Genomic DNA, 27,894 nt, shown 5'->3' on the forward strand with positions numbered 1-27,894 from the left:
GTGGCTTTTTCAAAGGCTCCCAGGAGTCAATTGCCACCCTGTCCAACACAGGCCTCAGTGTCTCTGAGGCTTTCTCAGATTTCTGAAATTAAGGTTTTTATACACGTTTTATGTTGAGTACAAGCGTTTAAGCCCCTATTGATCAGGGTAAAGTGTTTAAGCGATAAATTGTTTCACCACAGAGAAGTGATTGTCTGACCACCCCTCTCAGGGTATCTGGAAACTGGTGGTGATTGGCCCTCCTACCTCACTCGGACACTGATCGCGAAGGCCAGAGTGGGGGGAGGGAAAGGTGGCTGAAATTGGATGCAGTGCCACTGCACATTTCAAACGAACGCTAATGACAATTAAATCAGTGACAGCAGCAAGATGCACATTGACTGTCGAGGCAAATTTGTAAAATAAACACACGGAGACTATCGTGCTTTTCACTACCGTCCCCAAAACTGTTACACAACCAACCAGAAATACTTCTGAAAGTTATTGTAAGGTAGGACATGTGGAAGTGGGGGGAGGGGGGCGGGGCAACTTGTGCACAGCAAGCTCCCACAAGCAAGCCACGAGATAATGATCAGAAAATCTGTTTTTTTTAAAGTGATTGTTGGTTGAGGGACAAATATTGGTCAGGACTCTCAGGAGAACTGCTCTTCTTCAAAATGTTGCTGCAGGGTCTTTTACCGAGGGGGGAAGAGGGCCCTCGTTTTAAGGCGCAACCGAAAGATGGATAGGAAGCTTCTATGTAGAGATATCCTTAACAGCAGCAGAGATTGAAACTCAAGATGGGGCCTATAACATTTCTTGCTTAAAGGCACAACACTCCAGCCCATCACCTTGGGGGCCAGTGGAGATGTAGATGCAGTTTTAAGTGTGCAGTGTCAGTTTTCACTCAGTTGACCTTGCTTATTAGTTTATCTCCTGCGCCAACTGGTCTCTCTTCTAGATAAGTGTGCAGTCTTGAGAAATGACAGCCTTGGAGCATTTTGTGCACTCTCCACAGGGAGAGGCTCCATCTTCTCCCTGTCAGTGGAACATGCGACTATACGGGCTTCACAGTCGTACCCAGTTCTCACTGTGACACTCTCTGATATATCCCACACCCCTTCACTGTAACACTCTCTGATATATCCCACACCGCTTCACTGTAACACTCTGATATATCCCACACCTCTTCACTGTAACACTCTCTGATATACCCCACACAACCTCACTATAACACTCTGATATATCCCACACCACCTCACAGTAACACTCTGATATGTCCCACACCCCTCACTATAACACTCTGATATATCCCACACCCCTTCACTGTAACACTCTGATATATCTCACACCACCTCACTGTAACACTCTGATATGTCCCACACCTCTCACTACAACACTCTGATATATCCCACACACTTTCACTGTAACACACTCTGATATATCCCACACCCCTTCACGATAACACTCTCTGATATATACCACACCCCTCACAGTAACACTAATATATCCCACACCCCTCACTATAACACTCTGATATATCCCACACCTCTCACTGTAACACTCTCTGATATACCCCACACCCCTCACTGTAACACTCTGATATACCCCACACCCCTTACTAACACTCTGATATACCCTGCACCCCTCACTGTAACACTCTGATATACCCCACACCCCTCACTAACACTCTGATATACCCCGCACCCCTCACTGTAACACTCGGATATATCCCACACCCCTCACCGTAACACTCTGATTATTCCCCAGTGTTTCTCTATAATACTGACATCATTGACAGCTGTATTTTTGGGGTTAAGGGGCGCATTACCAGACAGACTGCTACCCTAACATCTCATGTTCGGACTCTTCCCCCAATGCCCTCTGTAAAATAATGCTGCCATTACCTGGGTTTGGGTTACACTACCAACGGTTGATACAAACTGCGGTGAGAATCGGTTTCATTAAGTGAGTCCACTTTGCAAAGCTGAGCTCTTTCCCTGGGGATGGTCTGTCTCTGAGGGCCCTTTAATATTCATTCATGGCAACCGTACACCCCACTGTCATGATGGTGGCTGACATTCAGAATCGTATTTGAGGCTTTTGAATGACAACTGAACTTAAAAACTAGGTGGCTGTTATTTTAACCCCTTCTCGGACCACATGCAGTGATGCAGCGACTCAAAGGAGTAAACAACATTAACTGAGTTGGAAATACTTCTGGCATTGTTCAAGGCAGCGGCTCACCACCACTTTCTCGAAGGCAATAAAGGATGAACAGCAAATGCTGGCCTTGCCAGTGACGCTCACATCCCATGAAAGAATATCAACTAATACTGCCCAAAGCGCTTTGCATACAACCAACAATGGAAACCGAGAAATTGCAGCACAAGAGGCCCTTCAGCCCATCATGCCTGAGTTGGTTACTACCTCTCCAACTGGAGCTCTCCCTGCTCTAATCCCATTTCCCGACCCTTTCCTCTGCATCTTTTACAGTCTTTATTTTAAAGCATTTTTCCAATACTCTTTTCAAGTTAGTGGGGAAACAGTGGAGTAGCGGTAATGTCACTGGACTAGCAATCCAGAGGCACAGGCTAATGCTCTGGGGGACATGGGTTCAAATCCCACCACAGCAGCTGATGGAATTTGAATTCAATTAATAAAAAATTGGAATTGAAAGTTCAATAATGGTGACTATGAAACTATCATCAATTGTTGTAAAACCCCATCTGGTTCACTAAAGTATTTTCGGGAAGGAAATCTGCCATTTTTACCCAGTCTGGTCTACATGTGACTCCAGACTCACAGCGATGGGGTTGACTCTTTACTGCCCTCTGAAATGGCCGAGCAAGACGCACAGTTCAAGGGCAATTAGGGATGGGCAACAGATACTGGCCTTGCCAGCGATGCCTACATCCCATGAAAGATTAAAAGAAATGGTATTGTAACCTCTTTCTCAATACCCTCTTGCAGTGAAGCATTCTGCCTTCTAATAAGTTTGAATATAAAAATTCATATAACACAGCTCCGTGTTTATTGCAGGCAGCAACCTACAAAGGGCAAATAGGACCAGACATTGCCAGTACCATAGGCATCAATTATAAAGGCACCACTTATATTAAGGGTGTTGGCAATTTTGGGCATCTCAACAAACTCTTATTTCCATGGCTGTGGGATGTCTGGTCAGAGGTTGGGAATTCTGCAGAAAGTACTAACATCCCAAGGCCTGTTTACCGTCTACAAGGCACAGGTCAGGAGTGTGATGGAATACTCTCCACTTGCCTGGATGAGTGCAGCTCCCACAATGCTCAAGAAGTTCGACACCATCCAGGACAAAGCAGCCCGCTTGATCAGCACCCCAAACACCACCTTCAACGTTCACTCCCTCCACCACCGACGCACAGTGGCAGCAGTGCGTACCACCTACAAATATGCACTGCAGAAACTCACCAAGGCTCCTTCAACAGCGCCTTCCAAAACCCACAACCTCTACCATCCAGAAGGACAAGGATAGCAGACGCATGGGAACACCACCACCTGTAGTTCCCCTCCAAGCCACTCATCATCCTGATTTGGAAATATATCGGCCATTCCTTCACTGTTGCTGGGTCCTGGAACTCCCTCCCTAACAGCACAGTGGGTGTACCTACACAAAACGGATCTTCTCAAGGCCAATTAGGGTTGGGCAATAAATGCCAGCAACACTCGCGTCCCAAGGAACAAATAATAAAAAAAGAGGAACCAAATTATGATAAAAGCAAAATACTGCGGATGCTGGAAATCCGAAACAAAAATAAAAATAGCTGGAAAAACTCAGCAGGTCTGACAGCATCTGCGGAGAGGAACACAGTTAACGTTTCGAGTGCGTATGACTCTTCTTATGATGATGAAGAGTCATACGGACTCGAAACGTTAACCAAATCATGATGATTTTCTCATAGGAACATAAGAAACAGGAGCTGGAATAAGCCATTTGACCCTTTGAATCTTCTATGCCATTTAGTAAGATCATGGCAGTCCCTCAACCTCAACCCCACTTTTAATTCTGATCCCCAAATTCCTTGATTCGCTTAGAGTTCAAAAATCTACCAATGTCACTTTTGAATATTCTCTATGTCTGATTATTCATAGCTCCCAGGCTACAGATCCCCAAAGATCCACAGTCCTCCAAGTGAAGAAATTTTTCAGTCCAAAATGTCCGACCCCTTATTCTGAGACTTTGACTGCTAGTTCCAGACTCTCCAGGCCAGGGGAAAACAGCCTCTCAGCATCTAACCTTTCAAGCCCTCTCAGAATCATATGTTTCAATGAGATCACCCCTCATCCTTCTAAACCCCAGAGTTTCTACTCCATCTGTCCTCATAGGCAACCCTCTTATCCCGTGACTCAACCTAGTGTTCAATGGTTAATCCTCTGTACTAACCAATTTTAAAAAGCTGTGTTAATACACCATTTTTTTTCACATAATGCTAAACAGCAATGCGATAACGAACCAGATCATCTGCTTTAGTGATGCTGGTTGAAGGATAAATATTGGTCGATACATTAACGATTTGAATCTTGCTAGAAAGAGAGACATGCTGCTGAAGCTTCTCACCTTGAATTCATCAGCACAAACACAAGAATGCCAAATTTCAAACGATCACAACAATTTATATACAGGAGAAAAGGGTGCTGATTGGTTGGCAAGTCGACTCTGATTGGCCGAGGCATTGCCATGGAGAAAGCGACAGGGAACTATAGGCTCCCAAGTAATTCAAAAAAGGTACAAGGCTTGAACACATTCCTTTTGTTTGCAGAGGACGGGTCCCTGCATATGAGTGTATGTTACCTCAGCCAATCAGCACCCTTTTCTCCTGTAGTATAAACTGTTGTGACCATTTGAAATTTGGCATTCTTGTGTTTGTCCCGGTGAGTGCAAGATGAAAAGATTCAGCAACATGCCTCTCTTTTCAGCAAGATTCAAGTTCTGTACTACTGAGTGACCGTTAATAACAACTTGCATTTATATAGCGCTTTTAATGTAGTAAAACGTCAGAAGGCACTGCACAGCTGCGTTATCAAAGAAAATTTGACACAGAGCCATATGAGCATATATTAGGTCAGGTGATCAAAAGCTTAATCAAAGAGGTAGGTTTTAAGGAATGTCTTAAAGGAGGAGTAAGGGATAGAGAAAGGCGGAAAGGTTTAGGGAGGAAATTGCGGAGCAGGACAAACTTTCCTGCATCTCTTTGAACTAGTAGCCACGGGATCTTCTGCATCCATTTGAGAGAGCACATTTATCAGCCCACAGCTAGAGTATCCTATGCAGGTTGGAGCACTTCATTATAGACAGGAAATTAAAGCCATATAAGGATGTACAGCGAAAATTCACCAGGTTACTGCCAGGGATGGGAAATTACAATTATGGAGAGGTGGAAGCTATTTCCAATGAAGCAGAGAACGTAAGGGGAGATTTAAGAGGTACAGTTTTAAATATGAAAAACTTTGATAATGTGACTGAGGGGACACTCCTCTAATTGGGGTACGGGTGAGGACAGGTCATCAGTTTAACACTGCCACTCAGAGAGCAAGGTCAGGAGAAATCTCTTCATACAGACGGTTGGAGTAACACAGAATGCCTTCCCTTATGCATTGGTGGAGGCAGCGACCATTTAAGGGAAAAATGTATAAGCACTGAAAGCCAAGGGGGTACAGGACTGTGGCGAGAGGGCAGGGCAGTGAAATTACCTTTAGCTTCTTCAAGCAAAGAGCTGGCATAGACATGATGCATTGAATGGTCTTTTATTCTCTCTTTATTCTTTCGTGGGTTGTGGGCGTCGCTGGCAAGGCCAGCATTTGTTCCCCCATCCCAAATTGCCCTTGAACTGAGTGTCCTGCTAGGCCATTTCAGAGCGCATTTTAAGAGTCAACCACATTGCTGTGGGTCTGGAGTCACATGTAGGCCAGACCGGGTAAGGACGGCAGATTTCCCTCCCTAAAGGAGCATTAGTGAACCAGGTGGGTTTTTACAACAAGTGATGATAGTTTTATGGTCACCATTACCGAGACTAACTATCAAAAGAATATTCTATGTTTATTAATTGAATTTAAGTTCCACCAGCTGCTGTCGTGGGATTTGAACCTATGGACTCAAACGGGCCTTCCAGGTTACTAGCCCAGTGACATTACCACCATGCCACAATCTCCCCTTTATTCTATGCACTAAGTGTCTATGATTACGCGATTCAATGACGTGGTTGTGGTTACGAAGACAACTTTGCACACAGTAGGTCATTTTGATGGTGCTTTCTGAGGCAGGAATAGTGATCAGCATGAACAGAGACAGCATCCCCAGTTGAATATCCCTCCTTCTTGGGGCACTGAGGCAAACCGTTGCACCCAGCTGCTGATCATAGAGTCAGAAAACCCAGAGACAGGCTATTCGGCCCATCGTGCCTCCACCTGCTCCTTGAAAGAGCAGTCCAACGAGTCCCATTCCCCACAGCCCTGTGTTTCCTCCTCAAGCATTTATCCAATTCTCTTTCTGAAAGTTATTATTGAATCTGCCCCTACTACCCTTTCAGCAAGTGTGATCCTGATCATAACTCACTGAGTCAAAAAGATTCTCCTCTAGTCTTTTTTTTGCCAATGGTAGCAGACCCTTCTGCTATTGGAAATGGTTTTTCACGAGTTACTCTATCAACCTCTTCATAATTTGAACACCCTTATTAAGTCTCACCTTAAAATTCTTTGCTTTGCGATATCAATCCCAGCTTTTCTAGCCTCTCTACATAACTGAAGTCTCTCATCCCTGCTACCACTCTTGTAAATCTCCTCCGCACGCTCTCCAAATCTTCAGGTGTCAGCCACGATTCAGCTGGTCGTAAACTTGCGTCTGAACCACAAGGTTCTTTTTTAAGTCCCACTCCAAGGCCTGAGCACAAAAATCAAGGCTGACACTCCAGTGCAGTACTGAGGGAGTGCTGCACCGTTGGAGGAGCTGTGTTTTGGCTGAGATGGCAAACTGAGGCCCCATATGCCTGCCCGGGTGAGTGCAAAAGATGCCACGGCACTACTTCGCAAGAGAGCAGGGGAGTTCTCCCCTGTGTCCTGGCCAATATTTAATCCTTCAATCGACATCACAAAAAATAGATGATGTGGTGATTATCAAACTGCTGTTTGTGGGAGTTTGCTGTGTGCAAATTAGCTGTTTCCTACATTACATCAATGACGACAGTTTAAAAAAATACTTGATTGGCTATAAAGTGCTTTGAGGCGTCCGGGGGTTGTGAAAAGCACTATATTGACGCTAGTGTTTGTTTCTTTCTTGACACTCCTAAATTGTGATGTTCAGAATTGAACACAATACTCCAGCCTGGGTCTAATCAGTGATTTGGCAGAGCTCACAGACAGACCGCGGGTTGAACCTATGATTTTTCTGCCCTGCATATTCCACTAGGCGATGCGACTTTATCTTGTAGGCTCGGTCAGGAGCATAGACCCAGCCTCACTGGAGAGTTAATGAAGCAACTAGCACTCCAGATGGACTGACTGTTTCTAAACCCTTAGAGGCTGTTCAAAGGTTAACATCAGATTAAGTAGATGTCAGCTCGTATACTCATTTATTAATATTTAATAAACTTCTTCAGTCAGAGGTTTGTATGGTTTAGGGGGTGGAACGGGCAAAGAATTGTCTTATTGATTTCCCTTATTTTAGATGTAACCAATACTTTAAGTAAACTTGTTTTGGTAGCAGGTTTTTAAGTGCCAGCTACTCGGTACATCATTAGTAAAGCTTGTTCCATTTAAAATGTAAAAAGTACATTCTGGTTTATTGAGTGGAGGAGGGCAACAGATTAACTCTTTGCCCACCTTGGCGCTTACATCAAAGGATCGCCCCGGAGGGTTCGATATTACAGACCATAGCCACCATCTCTTATGGCTTCGTGATTCTCTGTCGTTGGCAGTGATGTGAAGCAAAGAAAAAGGACTTGCATTTATATCGCATCTTTCACAACTTCAGGACATCCCAAAGCACTTTAGAGCAAATGAAGTGCTTTTATTTTGAAGAGTAGTCGCTGTTGTAATGTAGGTAACACGGCCGTCAGTCTGTGCACAGCAAGCTCCCACAAACAGCATTGTGGCAATGATGGGATCATGTTTTTTTTTGTGACGTTGATTCGGAACATAGGACTTAGGAGCAGGAGTAGGCCATTCAGCCCTTCGAGCCTGCTCCTCTGCTCAATAAGATCGTGGCTGATCTGATTGTGGTCTCAACTCCAGTTTGCCATCTGCCACCCCTACCCTTGATTTCCTTGTCTATCAAAAATCTGTCTAACTCGGCCTTGAATAAACTCAATGACCCAGTCTCCACTGCTCTCTGGGGAAGAGAATTCCACATACTAACTACCCTCGGAGAGGAAAAATTTCTCCTCATCTCCGTCTTAAACAGTAGACCTATTTTTCTTAAACTGTGTCCCCTGGTTCTAGTCTATCCCACAAGAGGAAACATCCTCTCGCCATCTACCCTATCAAGTCTCCTCAGGATCTTATATGTTACAATAAGATCACCTCTCATTCTTCTAAGCTCCAATGGGTATAGGCCCAATATGTCCAACCTTTCTTCATAAGATAAGCCCCTTATCCCAGGAATGAGTTGTGAATCTTCACTGAACTGCTTCTAACACAACTATATACTTTTTCAAATAAGGAGACCAAAACTGTACACAGTATTCCAGATGTGGTCTCACCAAGACCCTGTACAGTTGCAGTAAAACTTCCCCACTTTTATATTCCATTCCTCTTGCAATAAATGCCAACATTCCATTTGCCTTCCTAATCACTTGCTGTATCTGCATACTAACTTTTTGTGATTCATGTACAAGGACATCCAGATCTCCTCTGTACCTCAGAGTTCTGCAATCTCTCTCCATTTAAATAATATGCTGCTTTTCTATTCTTCCTGCCACTCACTTAACTTGTCTATATCCCTTTGCAGACTCTCTACCTCCTCTTGACAACTTACTTTCCTACCTATCTTGGTGTCGTTGGCAAATTTAGCTACCATTCATTCGATCTCTTCATCCTAGTCATTGACGTAGGATGTAAATAGTTGAGTCCCCAGCATTGATCTCTGTGGTACTCCACTTGTTACAGCCTGCCAACCCAAAAAAGGCCCATTTTATCCCTATTCTCTGCTTCCTGTAAGCTAACCAATCCTTTATCCATGCTAATATGTTACCCCATACACCATGTAATCTTACCTTTGATATGGCACCTTATCAAATGCCTTCTGGAATCCACATCTACAGGTTCCCCTTAATTCACCTTGCTTGTTGCTTCCTCAAAAAACTAATAACTTAGTTAAACATGATTTCCTTTTCACGAACCCATGTTGACTCTGCCTGACCAAATTATGATTTTCTAAGTATCCTGCTATGACCTCCTTAATAATGGACTCTAGCAATTTCCCTATGACCGATGTTAGGCTAAATTGAAGGATAAATATTGGCCAGGACACCAGAGAGAATTCCCCTGGTCTTCTTCAAAATAATGCCACGGATCTTTTACGTCCATTTGAGAAAGCAAACACAACCTCAGTTTAATGTCTCATCTGAAAGGCAGCACCTCCGGCAATGCCGTGTTCCCTCAGCACCGCATTGGAGCGGAACTTGAACCCATGCCTTTCAACTCAGAGCTGAGGGTGCTATGACTGCACCTTCCATTAAATGAAACGCCACAAGACGCATTAGTCTGGGTTCACGTCCCACCTCAGAGACCTGGGCACATAATCTAGTCTGGCATTCCGGTGCAGTACTGAGGGGTGGTTGCATTGCCAGAAGAGATATTCAACCAAAATGCCATCTCGTCTATAATATCCCATCGTACTGCATTACATAGAGTAAAGGTCCTACTGTATCCCAACCATATGCGTCATACATCCCAGCAATTAGATGAGCATCCTTTATTACAATAATACAACATATCCCACTTTCCATGCCTGCTAACCCTGTGTTGTCTCCTAATGAAACTGCCCATTAAGCGACTGATTTGGGACAGTGCTGAGAAGCGGGGCTCTCCCACAAGGAGCTGAATTGGAACTGTCCCTTATTCAACACACACAAGACCCCCACAACCAGTTAACTCAGACTTACTCATTTAAATGGTGAATGGTTTTCTCACAAGAGGGGACTGTTTCGACTCTTTAGGCACTCGTGTTGCATCTCAGCCCCACCTGAGACATCTGCACGCCAGTCGTCACCCACACCAAGAGGGCGGCTTACTTACATCAGAAATTCTGGTTTGGTAGCCACTAATCTCTGACAAATGCCGTCCTTCCCGTTCACCCCAATACTGTTGAAGAACACGTCAGTCATAAAATGTAGGCCCCGCTCTGCGGAGGAGGGACAGGCTGTATTGTTGCACAGTTATTGATCAACACGACCCCTGACCCTTTCAAGAGTTTAGGTGTGTAACGCACCGCAGACTGTTGTAAATGGCTTCTAGCTTACAAAGGGCCACCTGCAAGTAACCTGAGAGCTCACCTTCCCCCAGCACAGCCTGCGGAGCATGTTCAAACCCAGTGCGACGAGGGAGTTCACTAACCAACTCCCCTCGAGCGACTGGCCCTGCACCAGGAAAGTGACAAATGGGCCTGCTCTCCATTAAGGGTGATATGAGAAGCAGCTCGATTTTTACAAATTACAAAAGGGCACGTCTGCACAGACAAACACATTCCACATTCTGAGCGTGATTCTCAACAGAGTATGGAATACCACGACACTACTGCTTACCATTGTGTGTACATTGATTTTACACCACACCTCGCTAATGGGTTCAGCTATGGATCCCTCCATAGCCTCTTACCCCAACTCTGTAGTCTCCTCCAGCCCCACCACGCTCCAAGATTTCTGCACTCCTCGAACTCTGGCCGAGCCTCAGCACTCCACCACTGGTGGCCCTGGCTTTGGATGCCCAGGCCATATGCTCTGGAATTCTCTCCCTAAATCTCTCTTTATCTCTCTCCTCCTTTAAAATGCCTCCTGTAACCTACCGCTTTGGCCAAGCTTTAGGCCACCCATTCCAGTATCTCCTCCTTACGTGGCTCGGAGTCAAATTCTGTTTTCCTGCAGAGCACCTTGGGGCATATAACAGCGCGTCAAAGAAGCTTTATAAATACAAGTTGTCGTTGTAGGCAGCCGAAGGCTTGGCTCCCAATAGTCGGGGATGTACAAGGAGCCAGAATTGGGGGAACGCAAAGTTCTCAAGAAGGTCATAGGACCGGAGGAGGTTTACAGAGTTAAGAAGGGGAGAGACCATAGAGGGATTTGAAAACAAGGATCAGAGTTTAAATTGTGGTCATGCTGAATCGGAATTCGGTGTAGATCAGCAAGCACGGGCGATGGGGTGAACAGGGCTTCGGATGAGTTAGGGTACGGACAGCAGAGATTTGGATGAGCTGAAGTTACGAAGAGTGTAAGATGCAAGGCCGGCTGAGAGAGTATTGTGATAAGTCACGTCTGGACGAATTATGGACAAGGGAACCATGTCAAGTCGTTCTAGCAGAGGTATTCACTTGTACAGTGGATGGGAGTGGGATCCCTGTTTGCTTTGTCTCTTCCGTAACTAACCAGTATCAAGGCCAATTACAGTGCTCCAGCTAACACCCTGTGTAAGGACAACTTCCCCAGCAGAGATCAGGAACTCAAAAGGGCTTGCATTTATATGTGTCAGCCGTGGTTCAGGGGGTAGCACTTCCATCTCGGGGTTGCAGGTTCAATTCCAACTCCAGAAACCTAGTCTGATACTCCCAATACAGTACTGAGGAAGTGCCGCACTGTCGGAGGTGCCATCTTTCAGGTGAGACGTTAGACTGAGGCCCCATCTGCACTCTCAGGTGGGTCCCATGGCATTATTTTGAAGAGGGACGAGGGCCCTGGCCAATATTTATCGCTCAGATAACATCACTAAAAACCGGATAATCTTGTCATTATCTCCTTGCTGTGTGGAAATTGGCTATCCTACCTTACAGCAGGTGTCTACATTTCGACGGCTGAGGTTGTAGAAAGCACGATATAAAGGGCACGGTTTTCCACACCCACCTGCCGTTGGGATCTTCCAGTCCCGCCACAAGTCAATGGACTTCAGGCTGGGGCGCCGCCTCGCCTCCGGTGGGTCCTGCCCACGACGGGGCCGAAAAATCCCAGCCAAAGTCTTTACGTACACCAGTAAGTTATTCGGCTACAGTGAGCATCAAAGCTAACCCAATCCTACCCTCCATTTAACATCTACACATGTAGCTTCCGGCACTGGAAACAGTGGGATTGGCAGCAGATTCCGAAGGGGCTTGATAGGGTGGACGCTGAAAGATTATTTCCGCTGGTCGGGGAGTCTAAAACATGGAGGCACGGTCTCAGGGTAAGGGGTCCATTATTTCGGACTGAGATCAGGAGAAATTGCATCACTCAAAGGGTTGTGAATCTTTGGAATTCTCTACCCCAAAGGATTGTGGATGCTCCACGGTTGAAGTCTGGGATAGACAGATTTCTGGTCTCTCAGGGAATCAAGGGATATGGTGCGCGGACGGGAAAGAGGAGTTGAAGCCCAAGGTCAGCCATGACTGTATTGAATGGCAAAGAAGGCTCAATGGGCCGTACAGTCTACTCCTGCTCCCATTTCTTGTGTCCCCATCCCAGCCCACTTGTTAGCATTATGACTGCTTCCCGGCTAATTGCGCTCAGACTCGGGAGCAGAGCTTCCTAATCCGTGCAGCCGTTAGGTCTACCAATCAAGCCACGGGCCAGCTCTGCTGCTCCCTGAATTCCCTTGTGTGTCTTGTTTTGCTATAATGCTGCAAAGTGCATTCCATTGCCTGTCGTCTGACGCCAAGTGGCAGGGTGGTTTCTGTCTGAAGGTGGCAGGTTCCCCTGACACACTGTCACGGTTCATTCGTTTACAAAACACCACTCCAGGTACTTGAACTACAGGATGGGACCTTCAAGCACCCGGAACAAAGGAGGAGAGGGTGGTGACGGCAGGGGGAGGGGGGGTGGCCAGAGTCCAGTGTTTAATCCACAAACACAACAACAAAGCTTTGCAAAGGAGCTTTGCAAACATTCTCCCACTCAGCCCAAGCAGCTCAGGTTTCTCCGTGAGTGCAAGGTGTTTCTGATCCTGTGTTCCAGCTCTCTGCTAACATACTTAGATGCAATCGTCTAGTAAGCTCGATCGGGCCCTTTTGTGAGATTGCATCATTTATGAGGCAAAGCACGTAACAGCTTACACACAAAAAACTTGCATTTATATAGCACCTGCAACATCCTCAGGTCGTGGAAAAGTGCTTTACAGCCAATGAAAATCTTTTTTGAGTATTGTCACTGTTGGACGGAACTCATCAGCCAAATTGCACACAGCAAGCCCCCACAAACAGCACTGAGACAAGCGATGAGATCATCTGTTTTGAAGGGATGAGACTCCACACTTGCAAGATAAATTTTCAGTGGCAGAGAGGTTGTTTGGTCGGCGGGCAAGAAAGTGAGTGCAAATCAGCCCCACTGACGCACAGAAACTCCTCACCCAATTGAACAGCATACAATCCCAAGCCATTGAGAAATCCATAGTTGTTTGATTGGCTGATTTTCAATCACTTTCTCACCGTAGGGTAGATTTTCTGCTTTGGGGACAATCAATGACTCCAGCTCAAGTCGTACCCAAAATCATGCCCATTTGGAAAAACACTCCAAGCTGATGTATAAACTGATTTGCATAACAAACACAAAAGCTGGTGCAACTAGTTGGCATTTTGAGATTAAATGTGTTTTTAAGTAAAATTTTGCATTAAAAAACTTTCAAGAGGGTTGACTTGATAAAGTTTGATGATTACAGCTGAAAGTGAGTTTATCATAAAAAAAGCATTTTAAAATCAGTGTCAGTCCAGCACCTGAGTATAAACTGGTTTTCAATGATTGAAAATGACAAAATATATACAAGACTATTTACTAATTATATTGGGGTACAATAGTCATTGGCTTACTAAATTGTAAAAATTCTTTTTTCACCAAGTGTCTATTACATTTCAATTGTGCCTTGTTTGCTGGTAAACACTAGATCTGCTTCTGATTCAGCACTTTTTTTTAAAAGTAGGGCTAAAGATCACAAAACTGCACTGAATGCAATCTGGCCTAAACATTCCCTAACTTTTTGCGCTAATAGGGCAAATTGCATCAAAATGCACAATCAATGGGAAAATCAGGGCCAGAGAATTTGAGTGCAAGTTAAATTGCAATTATTGGTCTTTATTGCAAGGGGATTGGAGTACAAGAAGGGATTTTGAGATCCTTGCTGACAAGAGCTAAGTGGCGGACGAAGGGTATGCACAGGCTGAAGCGTAAAAGACGAAAGATGAGACAGAGGTCCAGGTGAACAACTGCTGAAGATGCAGTACTGATCAGGCTTTGTTGAATCTTACATGGCAAATGGGACTCTGACGCCTCTGTTTATACATCTTTTTCTAAGGCCAACAATTTAGAGGCACTTCAGATGCTGGCCATGAGAATATCTTGTACATTGGTCTGTTGTGGTACTGTCCCTTCATGTACAGTAGTGGCAAAATAAAATGTGAAAACTAAAAAAAGAGTCTTGCTACAACGATACAGGATTTTGGTGAGACCACATTTGGAGTACTGTGTGCAGTTTTGGTCTCAGCATTTAAGGAGGGATATACTTGCATTGGAGGCGGTACAGCAAAGGTTCACTAGGTGGGCCCCTAGAATGATGGGGTTGTCCAATGATGAGGGGCTGAGTAAATTGGGTCTATATTCTCTGGAGTTTACAAGAATCAGAGGTGAGCTCATCGAAACCTACAAAATTCTGAAGGGGCTCGATAGGGTGGACGTTGATTGTTTCCGCTGGTTGGGGAATCTAAAACACGGGGGCACATTCTCAGGATAAGGGGCTCATCACTTAGGTCTGAGATGCGGAGGAATTACTTCACTCAGTGGGTTGTGAATCTTTGGAATTCTCTACCCCAGAGGGTTGTGGATGCTCCATCGTTGAATACATTTAAGGCTGGGACAGAAAGATTTTTGGTCTCTCGGGGAATTAAGGGATATGGGGAGTGGGCGGGAAAGTGCAGTTGAAGCTCAAGATCAGCCATGATCGTACTGAATGGTGGAACAGGCTCGATGGGCTGTGTGGTCTACTCCTATTTCTCATGTTCTTTAACGTAGTAAAACAAGCCACGGTACTCCACAGCAGTTAGACAAAAGTACCAAGCCACGTAAGGAGATATGAGAACAGCTGATCAATAGCCAAGGTTCAGGCAGTCCCAAATACACATTGAAAAAGGAAGACTTGCATTTACACAGCACCCTCCACGATGTCAAGACAGTATGTGCTTTATAGCCAATGAAGCACAATTAAAATGTAGTTGCTGCTGGAGGGAACTTGGCAGCCAATTTGTGCACAGCAAGCTCCACAAACAGCAATACAATACAGACCACATGTTTTTGTGGTATTCGTTGAGGGATAAAACATTGGCCAGGTTACCATGGGAGAAGCTCCCTGCTGTTTTTCCAAATAGTGATATGAGAATTTAAGGCCACCCAAGAGAACAGATGGGGCCACAGGTTAATGCCTCATCCAAAAGATAGCACTTCCAGCAGCTCAGTATTGCACCTTTTGCCAATCAAGTCTCATGGAGCAGGACTTGAACCCATGTATCTGACTCAGGGCCAAGGTTGCTGCCCACCGAGCTCAAGCTGACATCCTTGTCCTTTGGGAGCCAGAACCATCCTAGCCATTATCCTGACAGGCCAATCCTTCATCTACAATCATGTGGAAAAAACCGTGTCCCTCGGTGCCAAGTCAAAGGTGATTCACATTGACCTCAGAGACACTGCTTACCTCACCTCCTCACTCTCCAAATAGGGCAGATCTTGTTGGTCAGTAGACAACTAACATGGAATCAAGTCCTAGCAGAGGTCAATGGCAGGTACAAGGCAAGCAGCACAACAAAACGTAAAACGTGAAAGTGCATTCCTACATTCATCTGTGCACATGAGCAAACCAGAGGTTTTCTGCTTGGAAGTACAGAGTTAAAGCAAACTACTTGGCTCCCCGCAGCCCAATCAAGGTGGGCATGGAGCCCTGTATATTTGTGTCTGCTTTCCTACTCAGCCTTGAGGAAGCAACTTCCCACAGGCTGCTACATCAGTTCTCACGATTTTCCTCATGAGTTATACACTTGACAATTAATCTTCATGTTGATTGGCACTTTACCAACTGTCCTTCTGTAGGTCCTAACAAATTCATGTTCTGGATGTCAAGTTCAACATTATAAACCAGGTCTATTCAATTGGACCCATTTCCCCAGCATGGAATCCTCCCCCCATCACCCTGCAAGTTTTCTCCATTTGAACAAATCCATGTCTCAGCCTGTTGCTGGTATTTCATACATGGGGCAGAGAAAGCTCTTCCATTGTGGGCAGTGAAATATTCTTTATATACCATTAGCCACTACACTGGAAATCGAGCATCCTCGAAGAAGGGCGAGACAGAAAGTGCCAGGGTGGTTCTGGACTGTGGCCAGATTGAATCCGCATCCACCAGGACTCCCAGGAGTTGAGTTTCAATAAGTCTGCAGTTAAAAGGTGGACAATACTCCAGTTCCTGGCATCTGACAAAGTTATGCTTGAGCTAAAACAAAATTACGTATGTCAAAAATGGAATTTTATTACAAAGTAAATTCAACAGATTATCAAAAATGTATTACTGCCAAAGTGACATAAGAAACAAAAAAAGAACTAGGTTTTATTTTTAGTTCCAAGTTTTCTTTGAGACACTATAAGTTACAACTCTCACAGAAAGGGGCATTTCATTTGCCAGTAATTAATGGGTTTCTAAGTACAACAATCACAGAGTCCCCTCGGAGGAACATCTTAGAAATGTATCGGTCCTTGTTGACCGGTTTTGACTTCTTCTTGCCTTTCCCACTCTTGGGCACTTCGGTCCACATCTCTTTGACGTTTTCTAACACCATGTTGCAGTGTCTGGAAGACGAAATGGGAGAGAACGTCTAAAAAAAAACTCTTTTCAGAAGGGAAATTCTTTCCAACAACGTCCTTTCCACAACTCACCGATGCAACACTCGATTCAGGATTCCAGATTTTAAACTTGCCCTGCATGTGGTGTTGGGTTGGGAGGGGGGGTGGGGTGAGTGGATGGGGGCGGGGAAGAAAGAGCGGGGAACCTCCGCAAATCCTGAATCTTCCACAGACCCCACCTCGCCCCGAAACAGGTTACGCGCCCAAAGGCAGGCCAGGCAGCCACTGCAGAAAATGCATTAGTCATAGCTACAGACACGTTGTGCCAAAGTTGGAATCATAAGAAAAGCAAAATGTTGCAGATACAGACAGGAATGCAGACAACTTACGCTAGTGCTTAGCATGGGCTGTCAATCTATATCAGCAAATGGTGCTGCCATAGGCATTTGAGTCAATTATAAGTGTACGACTTATAACATAATTAGTGCGCCAACTATTTCAGTCACTGCAGTTCTTACTCAGTGCTGACCAATTTAAAAGGCTCTGCTGATTTCAACCAAAGTTGGGTCTTCAAGCAGTTGCAATCAGATTTAAGGTTAAAGAAAGCAGTACAAGACCTGATTTTTTTTTTAAAACATAGCAAGTTATGATGATCTGGTGTTCGCTGCCTGAAAGATTGCAGGAAGCAGATTTATTAGTAACTTTCAAAAGAGAATTGAAAAGGAAAGCTTCGTAGGATTATGGGTAGAGGACATTAAAGAGCTGCACAGGCACAATGAATTGGTTGTTCGCATCTGATTGAAGTCCGATTACCTCAGTGATGAGATTATAGCTGATAACAATTAGAAGAGTGTTAATAACAGGGATTTCCTGGTTTAAAATGTGTCAGTTAATCACCTTGTTGGTTTTACCATCTGCCATATATACTGGGGAAAATCATGTTAACACCATTGCGGCCAGTGCACATGGGGTGGGGACGGTGCTACCCAAATCAGGAGCTACCCTGCCAAATGTGACTGCTCTTTTTTCAATTTTGAAGAAACAGTGATGAGATTGCTTATTTTGTTTTACCTTCTAGAGGTGAGGAGTGGCGGCACTGGGGAAATAAAACACATGCCCACTCATTGCAGCCACTTTCATCATAGAGAATTCATCACAAAGCTCAGGCTAGGACACCCAACCTCAAGACCACCTCCTGCCCACACCACTGACATTTCTATTTCCCTTAGCAGCCACCTTGCAAGTGAGTTTTACCAATTAAGGACATTTTATACCAAGACTCCAAACCCATTAACAACTGGGTCATCATAGAATAGTACAGAGGAGGCTATTCAGTCCAGTTGGCCTATATTGGCTTTCAAAGAGTTAGCCCCTGTCTCCCCTCCTTTCTCCGTATCCTCACAATTTTTTCCTCCTTCAAGTATTGACCCAATTTCTTTTTTGAAAGCTATCGGGCAGTGCATTCCAAATCCTAACTACTCACTGTATAGAAGTTTTGCTTCACCTTGCCTCTGGTGCTTTTGCCAATCGCCTCACATCTATGTATTTTGGTTATTGACCTGTCAGCCTATTATAACTGCCTGAAACTGGGTTCACTGCCAGCAGACAAGGATGAGATTTTCACCACATCAGTTAGGGGTGGATTCCAGTCCAGGTTTCAGGGCTGAAGTACAATATGCAAACCTAATTTTTACATTACAGCCCCCGCTGGTATACACGGAAGGATAGTGTAACAAAGGAACAATGGTGCCGAGTAACAGAGACGCAAAATCTGTTCTGCGTAGAAAGAGGGCGATTGAGAAGTCTGCAGCGACAGTCTGCCAACTTTGTGGTCAGATGTCTATAGGATGGCAAGTTAAACAGGCCGAATGCGTACTCTATCATCTTAACATGGAGCTGAAATGTGGTATTTCCATTCTCTCTTTTTTATTTAAGTTGGATCCTACATTGTCCCAATTATTCCCCATTGTGGGAAAAAAAAATTGGTCCGTGAAATTTCTTTCCAAATTTTAAAGCGGAGCTGGAAGACGCCCAGGTCAGCGAGAGCCGGCAGCAGTGACAGGAGTTTGTCAGGCCACACGGGTTACTGCTTCATGACAAATAATCGCATTTGAAGGAACTGTTCAAAATAACCAGCCCACTTGATGCAATTTAATTGGCGTTTTTGTAAGTGATGCCTTTGGTAACAGTAAACAATTAACACCATTTGCCAGATGTGGGCCGCTTTCCAGGATAATTGGGAACGGTGCAAGTGGTGGGGTCTGCAGTGACAAAGTACCACAATGCGACCACAGATCACTGACAACGTTTAATGGATTGACTGACGAAATCAAAACTGCTCCACCTATTTTGACAAACAGGGCAAGCCACCTTTGCCCTGTTGTAAACCAGGAAGGCTTCTCACCTGCTAGGCACTTACACTCATGAGCAAAATGTAGCAGGTAGAAAGTAGGAATCAAAGATACCTAGATGTTGTCTCTCTATACTTAACGAAGGGCTCCCGAGGGTAGGCTTCTAGCACCAGAAGCGCTGCATACCAGACAACTCCAGTTCTCAGGTGAAGCCTAATGTGATGCAACTCATGACAGCAGACAGACCACAAATTGAATACAATTCCAGGAAAGGATGAATGTGACAGATTTTTTTCCACGTTTGTTTCTTGTTCAATTTAAGAAATGTCACCAGACCAGAATTTGATGGTGTTTTTCTAATTCAATACACCTGCAAACTAATTTCAAGCTGCAAGACAAGACTATCTATTGGCACAGAATAACACAACTGTGTAGCTTTCTGCAGGCTCCCCTGCCACTATCACAAGGTGCTGATTCGTGCTGGGATTAGTCCCATGGACACTGGCATTTCACACACAAGCCTAGTCCACAGATTGTGCCTGTGTGCGTGCCGAACTACACTGAACTACAGTTCAGGATTGGGGGCTCTAGATTGATCTCTGCTCCTTAAAATCAGCAACAGGTAGCCAGTTCTGGCACTCCTACTGGCAATGAGCTAACTCTGCTCAGAGAGAAAGTGCAACCTCACCTTCCAGTTCTGCATATTTCAGTTCTACACTGGGAAATACGAGTGATAAAAGGAACTATTATAGGGCTTTCATCTGTCAGTGATGGCCACCCATTGCTGGATGAGGGTGGTAAATATATATGCAATTTGTTGTAGCAATGCTCCTGTGATACCAGCATTTTGAACAGGACTGCAGATACCAAGCCACAGGTTTTTCCTGGCAGTTTTCTGGCTGTGACAAAGATTTTTTTTAAAATAATTAATGTGGCAAAACCTACCCAGTGAACCATCCTCCCACTACATGCATTTTTGGCAGTGGGGAGAGGTTGAAATGCGTGGAAAGGCTTGGAGGGAGGGGGGTAGAAGTGATCTCAAAGCAACTACCTGTCGAAGGCCTTGACTCTGCCGAGCAGCTTCTTATTGTTACGACAGTTGATGAGGACCTGCGTGTTATTTTTGACAGACTGCGTCAGAACTGAGAGTGGTCCTGTGTTAAACTCTTCCTCCTCTCGCTTCTGAAGTTCCTCGGGAGTCATCTCACTCTTGGGCTTGTTCAGCAGACTCCTAGAGGGAGGAATAAAAAAGTTATTTCACTGAGAGATGTTCACTGTTAAGGATGCTATATTGAGCAACAGAACAATAACAAGGCAGGCTGGTGTACCAAACTGTGCCTAATACCTAAAGGAACTTGAGACTCACAACATGTCCTTGGAATGTTCCAAGCACTATAGAACCAACCCATTACTACTTTGAAGTGTATTTGCTGCTGTTATGTAGGCAACAGCATAGCAAGACTGCAGGAACAGCAAATGAATGACAAGATACTAAGTTTCTGGTTGGTTAATGTATAGTCCAGGCACTGCAAGAACAGCCAGCTCTGCTTTGAACAGAGCCATGGAATTTTTGACACATACGCGAGGGTATCTCACTTAAAAAGACAACACCTCCATCAATGCAGCATGCCAGCAACTCTACACCGATGCGTCAGCCTAGACTCTTGAAAGTCCATTTCGGAGCTTGAATCTACAATCTGCCGACTCGCGAGCAGGATTACTGCCAGTGTTAGATCTGACACCACAAATTCTGCTCGGGGAGAACCCAGGAAAGCAGTCAAGTCCACCATGGCAGCCAGAGGCTGGTTATTAGAATGGCAAGGACAGAATATATCTGCGTATGATCAGGGCTGTGTGTCAAGCATTTGACTGTAAAAGGGGTCCTATAGAGGTTACGTGTCAGGATGCTCTGCATCATTTGATTTAGAAAAAGTCTAAAGGAAGACCATGGATTCCCCCAGTTTAAAAAACCTCAGTTATTCATAGAGGCTTACAAGGTTGGGTTTATTTTCTTTAGAAACACACAGACTTTGGGTGATTTAATAAAAGTATACAAAATCATTACCAGCTCTGAGTTTGCGCAGACCAACGGTCATGTAGCTAAGTAGGGGCAAGCCTATGTGAGTTGCTCCTTTTCAGAGAGAACGGTAGATCAGCGTTACCTCTGGTGCCCCACCCAAGAATCTATATCCTTGCCCACTCCCTGTTTCTCTACATGCTGCCACTTGGTGACATCATCCAAAAGCAGAGTGGTAGTTTTCACACATACACCGATGACACCCAGCTCTACCTCACCATTACCTCTCTCAACTCCTCCACTGTTGCTATATTATCTGACTGCTCATCAGACATCCAGTACTGGCTAAGCAGAAATTACCTCCAACTGACGCCATTGTGTTCAGTCCATGCTACAAACTCTGTTCCCTCGCCGGTTTCCTCTGGCTAGTCCGAGATTAAACCAGTCTGTTCACAACCTTGGCGTCAGTTTGGATCCCAAAACGAGCTTCTGACCTCACATTCACACCGTCCACCTTCTCAAGAGCAATTAGGGATGGGCAATTGCTGGCCTAGCTAGCGAAGCCCACGTCCCTTGAATGAATAATAAAGGCTGCCCACTTCCCACCTCGGGAGTAACATCACCTGACTTGGTATCTGTGCCAGCTCACGGGTCACTGAAACGTTCATTTATACCAGTTACTTCTAGATTTGACCATTCCAACGCATTATTGGCTGGTCTCCCACATTCTACTCTCCATGAACTTGAGTCATCCATACTGCCCGTCATCCCTGTGCTCGCTGACTTACACTGCCACCCAGTCAAGCAACGTCTTGATTTTAAAATTCTCAACAGTGTCTTCAAATCCCGCAATGTCCTCTCCTCCCCATCTCTGTGATCTCTTCCAGCCCCAGAACCTTCAACAATACCTGCGTTCATCTTATTCTGGCCTCGAGTATCCCCGATTGTAAACACTCCTCCATTGGTAGCCACACTTTCAGCTGCCTAGACTCTGAGCTCTGGAATTCCCTCCCTACACCTCTCCGCTTCTCTACCTCGCTTTCCTCCTTTAATACTTCAAAACCTACCTCTGACCAAGCTTTTGATCATCTGAACTGATATCTCCTTATGGGGCTCAGTGTCATATTTTGTTTTACAAAGCCCCTGCGAACTGTCTTGGGGCATTTTTTTTACTTTAAAGGCACTATATAGATGTAAATATCTGCTGGTAAAGAACAAGTTGCCAGCTCAGGTGGACAGTGCAAACTCTCTATGCGCGCCATCAAAGAAGTGCCATGATTCAGCTCCCAATGAGGAAGATGGTTGTGATTTATCAAAGGTGGATAAAATCCAGATGTCAATGCACACTCCACGTGGTCTCTTTGACTTGTTTTGATCGCTGAGGGAGGATTCCCCAGAATTTCCCCATCCAAGTGACCTTGGGGGCTCCTCTCCCCCCTTTTTTGTTACTTCCAGGTGATTATGCGAATGATGGTGGACATGTTTACTGGTGGGGATAGTTGCCCAACAGTGATGCTACTGTGCACCCCACTTCTGTGAGACTAATCAGTCGATTGCATACTTTTGTATCTCCTTTGACCCGGGGAAACCTAATAAAACAATTAGGTTGAAGCAGAGATTGCATGAACAGAAGCCAGCCCCCAGACTGGTCTTTCCCAAATGGGAACCAAAGCCTAAAATACAAGACAGACCAACTCCTGACCCAGCTGTACAGTGCTATGGTCAAACTATGCTTGGAAGTAGAGCCCAGTTAAAACCAGCAGCACAAAGCAGATGAGCAAGTACTTGAGGAAGTGCAGAGAAACGATACATCGCAAAGGTACAACAGGTAACGATATGGAGCAGGTAAATCGAAGTTCAGCAAGTGGGACAAAGTGACAGATTCAAACTGCTAAAATATAAATTTAGGGCTAATATCAGGACGTTTCTTTTCACAAAGTCAAAGAGTCAACTACGGCTCTCTCAGTTGTCTGAGTCACAAGGTTCCAGGTTCAAATCCCACTCCAGGACTTGAGCACAAAAACCCATACTAACACTTCGGTGCCGTAACTGAAGGAGTGCTGCACTGTCAGAGATGCTATCTTTCAAATGAGACGTTAAGCCAAGGACCCCATTTGCCCTTTCAAGTGCAGGCAAAAGGTCACGTTTCAAATTTGAGCAGAGAGCTCTGTTTCAAAGAGCAAGGAAGTTGTCCCAGTGTCTTAGCCAATGCTTATCCCTCAAATAACGTCAGTAAGAGATTATCTCATTGCTATGTGTGGGAGCTTGCTGGTCACAAATCAGCTGCCACCTTTTCTACATTACAACAGTTACTACACTTCAAAAGTACTTTGGGGCATCCTAAAGTCTGACAACCTCAACAAAAGCACTGATAACAGCAGCTTGCTGTAAAGTTAATTGCAGTTGAATAGCTCAGTATAAGTAATAAGCCACCAGGCAAAGTCATCAATTACCCAGGGCTGGATCCAGCACGTCTATGTGATCTTTACCTGCCACCCCATGCTCCTATTCCCTCTTTTGCATTTCCCACCCGCGGGCAAAGGGAAAGATTTATTCCGATATGAAGAATGAAGTGGCACCTAAACATTAAACTGCCTTTTCTTCTTTCACACGAAATAGTGCCCCATCGTGAACACCCAACAATGCAAGGCTGCCTCTTCTGCCATCCCTCGGCTATAGAAGGGGACAAATGTGAGGCTTACCCCCACCCCCATGACTGACTATCCTGGGGTGAGGGAGAGCTCCAAGGGGAGGGGGATGAGATGGGGATGTTGGAGAGGGGACAAAAACAGAATTACCTGGAAAAACTCAGCAGGTCTGGCAGCATCGGCAGAGAAGAGGAGTTGACGTTTCGAGTCCTCATGACCCTTCAGCAGAAACTTCAGCAGTTCTGTTGAAGGGTCATGAGGACTCGAAACGTCAACTCTTTTCTTATCCACCGATGCTGCCAGACCTGCTGAGTTTTTCCAGGTAATTCTGTTGTTTTGGATTTCCAGCATCCGCAGTAGTTTTTTGTTTTTATGTTGGAGAGGGGATCCAGTGATGAGAGGGTGGGGGCGGGATGGGGGGGGCCACGGGGAGGCAGGGGACAATGATAGGCTGGGGGTGCGTCAGTGACAGGGGTGCGGGGGGTCAGCCGTGAGGGGTGTCAGCCGTGAGGGGTGCTGGGGGGGGGTCAGCCGTGAGGGGTGCTGGGGGGGTCAGCCGTGCGGGGGTGAGCCGTGAGGGGTGTGGGGGGGGTCAGCCGTGAGGGGTGCGGGGTGTCAGCCGTGAGGGGGGGTCGGTGATGGGGGTGAGGGGGGGTCGGTGATGGGGGTGAGGGGGGGGTCGGTGATGGGGGTGAGGGGGGGGTCGGTGATGGGGGTGAGGGGGGGGTCGGTGATGGGGGTGAGGGGGGTCAGTGATGGGGGTGAGGGGGGACAGTGATGGGGGTGAGGGGGGGTCAGTGATGGGGGTGAGGGGGGGCCAGTGATGGGGGTGAGGGGGGGTCAGTGATGGGGGTGAGGGGGGGTCAGTGATGGGGGTGAGGGGGGGTCAGTGATGGGGGTGAGGGGGGGTCAGTGATGGGGGTGAGGGGGGGTCAGTGATGGGGGTGAGGGGGGGTCAGTGATAGGGGTGAGGGGGGGTCAGTGATGGGGGTGAGGGGGGTCAGTGATGGGGGTGAGGGGAGGTCAGTGATGGGGGTGAGGGGGGTCAGTGATGGGGGTGAGGGGGGGTCAGTGATGGGGGTGAGGGGGGGTCAGTGATGGGGGTGAGGGGGGGTCAGTGATGGGGGTGAGGGGGGGTCAGTGATGGGGGTGAGGGGGGGTCAGTGATGGGGGTGAGGGGGGGTCAGTGATGGGGGTGAGGGGGGGTCAGTGATGGGGGTGAGGGGGGTCAGTGATGGGGGTGAGGGGGGGTCAGTGATGGGGGTGAGGGGGGGTCAGTGATGGGGGTGAGGGGGGGTCAGTGATGGGGGTGAGGGGGGGGTCGGTGATGGGGGTGAGGGGGGGGTCAGTGATGGGGGTGAGGGGGGGGTCGGTGATGGGGGTGAGGGGGGGGTCGGTGATGGGGGTGAGGGGGAGTCGGTGATGGGGGTGAGGGGGAGTCGGTGATGGGGGTGAGGGGGAGTCGGTGATGGGGGTGAGGGGGAGTCGTTGATGGGGGTGAGGGGGAGTCGGTGATGGGGGTGAGGGGGAGTCGGTGATGGGGGTGAGGGGGAGTCGGTGATGGGGGTGAGGGGGAGTCGGTGATGGGGGTGAGGGGGAGTCGGTGATGGGGGCGAGGGGGGGTCGGTGATGGGGGCGAGGGGGGGTCAGTGACGGGGGTATGGGGGGGGTCAGTGATGGTGGTGGGTCAGTGATGGGGATGAGGGGGAGGTCAGTGATGGGGATGAGGTGGGGGGGGTCAGTGATGGGGATGAGGTGGGGGGGGGTCAGTGATGGGGATGAGGTGGGGGGGGGTCAGTGATGGGGATGAGGTGGGGGGGTCAGTGATGGGGATGAGGGGGGGTCAGTGATGGGGATGAGGTGGGGGGTCAGTGATGGGGGTGAGGGGGGGGTCAGTGATGGGGGTGAGGGGGGGGTCAGTGATGGGGGTGAGGGGGGGTCAGTGATGGGGGTGAGGGGGGGTCAGTGATGGGGGTGAGGGGGGGTCAGTGATGGGGGTGAGGGGGGGTCAGTGATGGGGGTGAGGGGGGGGTCAGTGATGGGGAGTCAGTGATGGGGGATCAGTAATGGGGGTGGGGGGGGTCAGTGATGAGGGTGGGGGGGGTCAGTGATGAGGGTGAGGGTGGGTCAGTGATGAGGGATGCGGGGGGGTCAGTAATGGGGTGAGGGGGGGTCAGTGATGGGGGTGAGTGAGGGTCAGTGATGAGGGTGGGTCAGTGATGAGGGATGCAGGGGGGGTCAGTAATGGGGTGAGGGGGGGTCAGTGATGGGGGTGAGTGAGGGTCAGTGATGAGGGTGGGTCAGTGATGAGGGATGCGGGGGGGGTCAGTAATGGGGTGAGGGGGGGTCAGTGATGGGGGTGAGTGAGGGTCAGTGGTGGGGGTGAGTGGGGGTCAGTGACGGGGAGTGGGGGGGGTTCAGCGATGAGGGTGAAGGGGGGGTTAGCGATGAGGGTGAGGGGGGGGTTAGCGATGAGGGTGAGGGGGGGGTTAGCGATGAGGGTGAGGGGGGGTTAGCGATGAGGGTGATGGGGGGGTTAGCGATGAGGGTGATGGGGGGGGTTAGCGATGAGGGTGATGGGGGGGGTTAGCGATGAGGGTGATGGGGGGGGTTAGCGATGAGGGTGAGGGGGGGGTTAGCGATGAGGGTGAGGGGGGGGTTAGCGATGAGGGTGAGGGGGGGGTTAGCGATGAGGGTGAGGGGGGGGGTTAGCGATGAGGGTGAGGGGGGGGTTAGCGATGAGGGTGAGGGGGGGGTAGCGATGAGGGTGAAGGGGGGGTTCAGCGATGAGGGTGAGGGGGGGGTTAGCGATGAGGGTGAAGGGGGGGGTTAGCGATGAGGGTGAGGGGGGGGTTAGCGATGAGGGTGAAGGGGGGGTTAGCGATGAGGGTGAAGGGGGGGGTTAGCGATGAGGGTGAGGGGGGGTTAGCGATGAGGGTGAGGGGGGGGTTCAGCGATGAGGGTGAGGGGGGGGTTAGCGATGAGGGTGAAGGGGGGGTTAGCGATGAGGGTGAGGGGGGGGTTAGCGATGAGGGTGAGGGGGGGTTAGCGATGAGGGTGAGGGGGGGGTTAGCGATGAGGGTGAGGGGGGGGTTAGCGATGAGGGTGAGGGGGGGGTTCAGCGATGAGGGTGAGGGGGGGGTTAGCGATGAGGGTGAGGGGGGGGGTTAGCGATGAGGGTGAGGGGGGGGGTTAGCGATGGGGTTGGGTCGATTTGAATTTCTGAGGAACGAGTAAAATGGAGGAAGGCGGCGAAAATGAGTGAACTCAGGAAATGTCCATCCCCCTCCCCCTCCCCCTCCCTCTCCCTCTCCCTCTAACTGAGCGGGGCCGGGAATCTCTCCCCGGGGGAGGGAAAGGCCTCGGGCTCGCGCCACTGGACTAGGCCTCAGGCCTTAACAACGCCGGAGAAAGGCCCCGAACTGGCAGTGGAGGAGCAGGGAGGCGAAGCGGGAGCTGAAAGCGACTCGCGCTCCTGCTCCTTCCCCTCCGTCCGTTCCTCCGTCCCACCATCACTCACATGTTACCCGAAGTCCCCTCGCCGCCTTCAGCTCCGACCGACCGCGTTTAGCCTCCCGCCGGAAGAGACGGTTCTATTTCCGGCCGGCGCAGTGCTCGCCGGTCGTTGTAGTCCTGGCGCCGCAAAGTTAAAATGGCGTCCGGGACTATGACGGGCGCATTCTGGGATCTGTAGTCCTCAGGCGCCATTTTAACAGCGTGGAGGCGGCCCTGGAACTACAACTTCCAGCATCCCCGGGCGCCTACCAGTAGATTGCTTTCCCCAGCCAGGAGCTCTTAAACCTCTGAGGTCTTAAAATCTCTGAGAAATCGTCCTACGGACTCGAAACGCTAACTCTGTTTCTCGCTCCACAGAT

The 27,894-nt window shown here is 47.7% G+C and overlaps 1 protein-coding gene across 1 annotated transcript; it reads right to left on the bottom strand.

Moving 5' to 3' along the window:
• Positions 1-16,667: 16,667 nt before the first annotated feature.
• Positions 16,668-27,650, bottom strand: snrpd2 (small nuclear ribonucleoprotein D2 polypeptide). Its single transcript, XM_078533074.1, has 3 exons — positions 27,540-27,650; positions 20,406-20,585; positions 16,668-17,009 (listed from the first exon to the last, which is right to left on the bottom strand). Coding segments are annotated over exons 1-3 (357 nt in total). The 5' UTR covers positions 27,542-27,650; the 3' UTR covers positions 16,668-16,834.
• Between the last annotated feature and the right edge of the window lie 244 nt (positions 27,651-27,894).

Source organism: Cetorhinus maximus, chromosome 32 (assembly GCF_964194155.1).
Source record: "Cetorhinus maximus chromosome 32, sCetMax3.hap1.1, whole genome shotgun sequence".
Taxonomy (NCBI): Eukaryota; Metazoa; Chordata; class Chondrichthyes; order Lamniformes; family Cetorhinidae; genus Cetorhinus; species Cetorhinus maximus.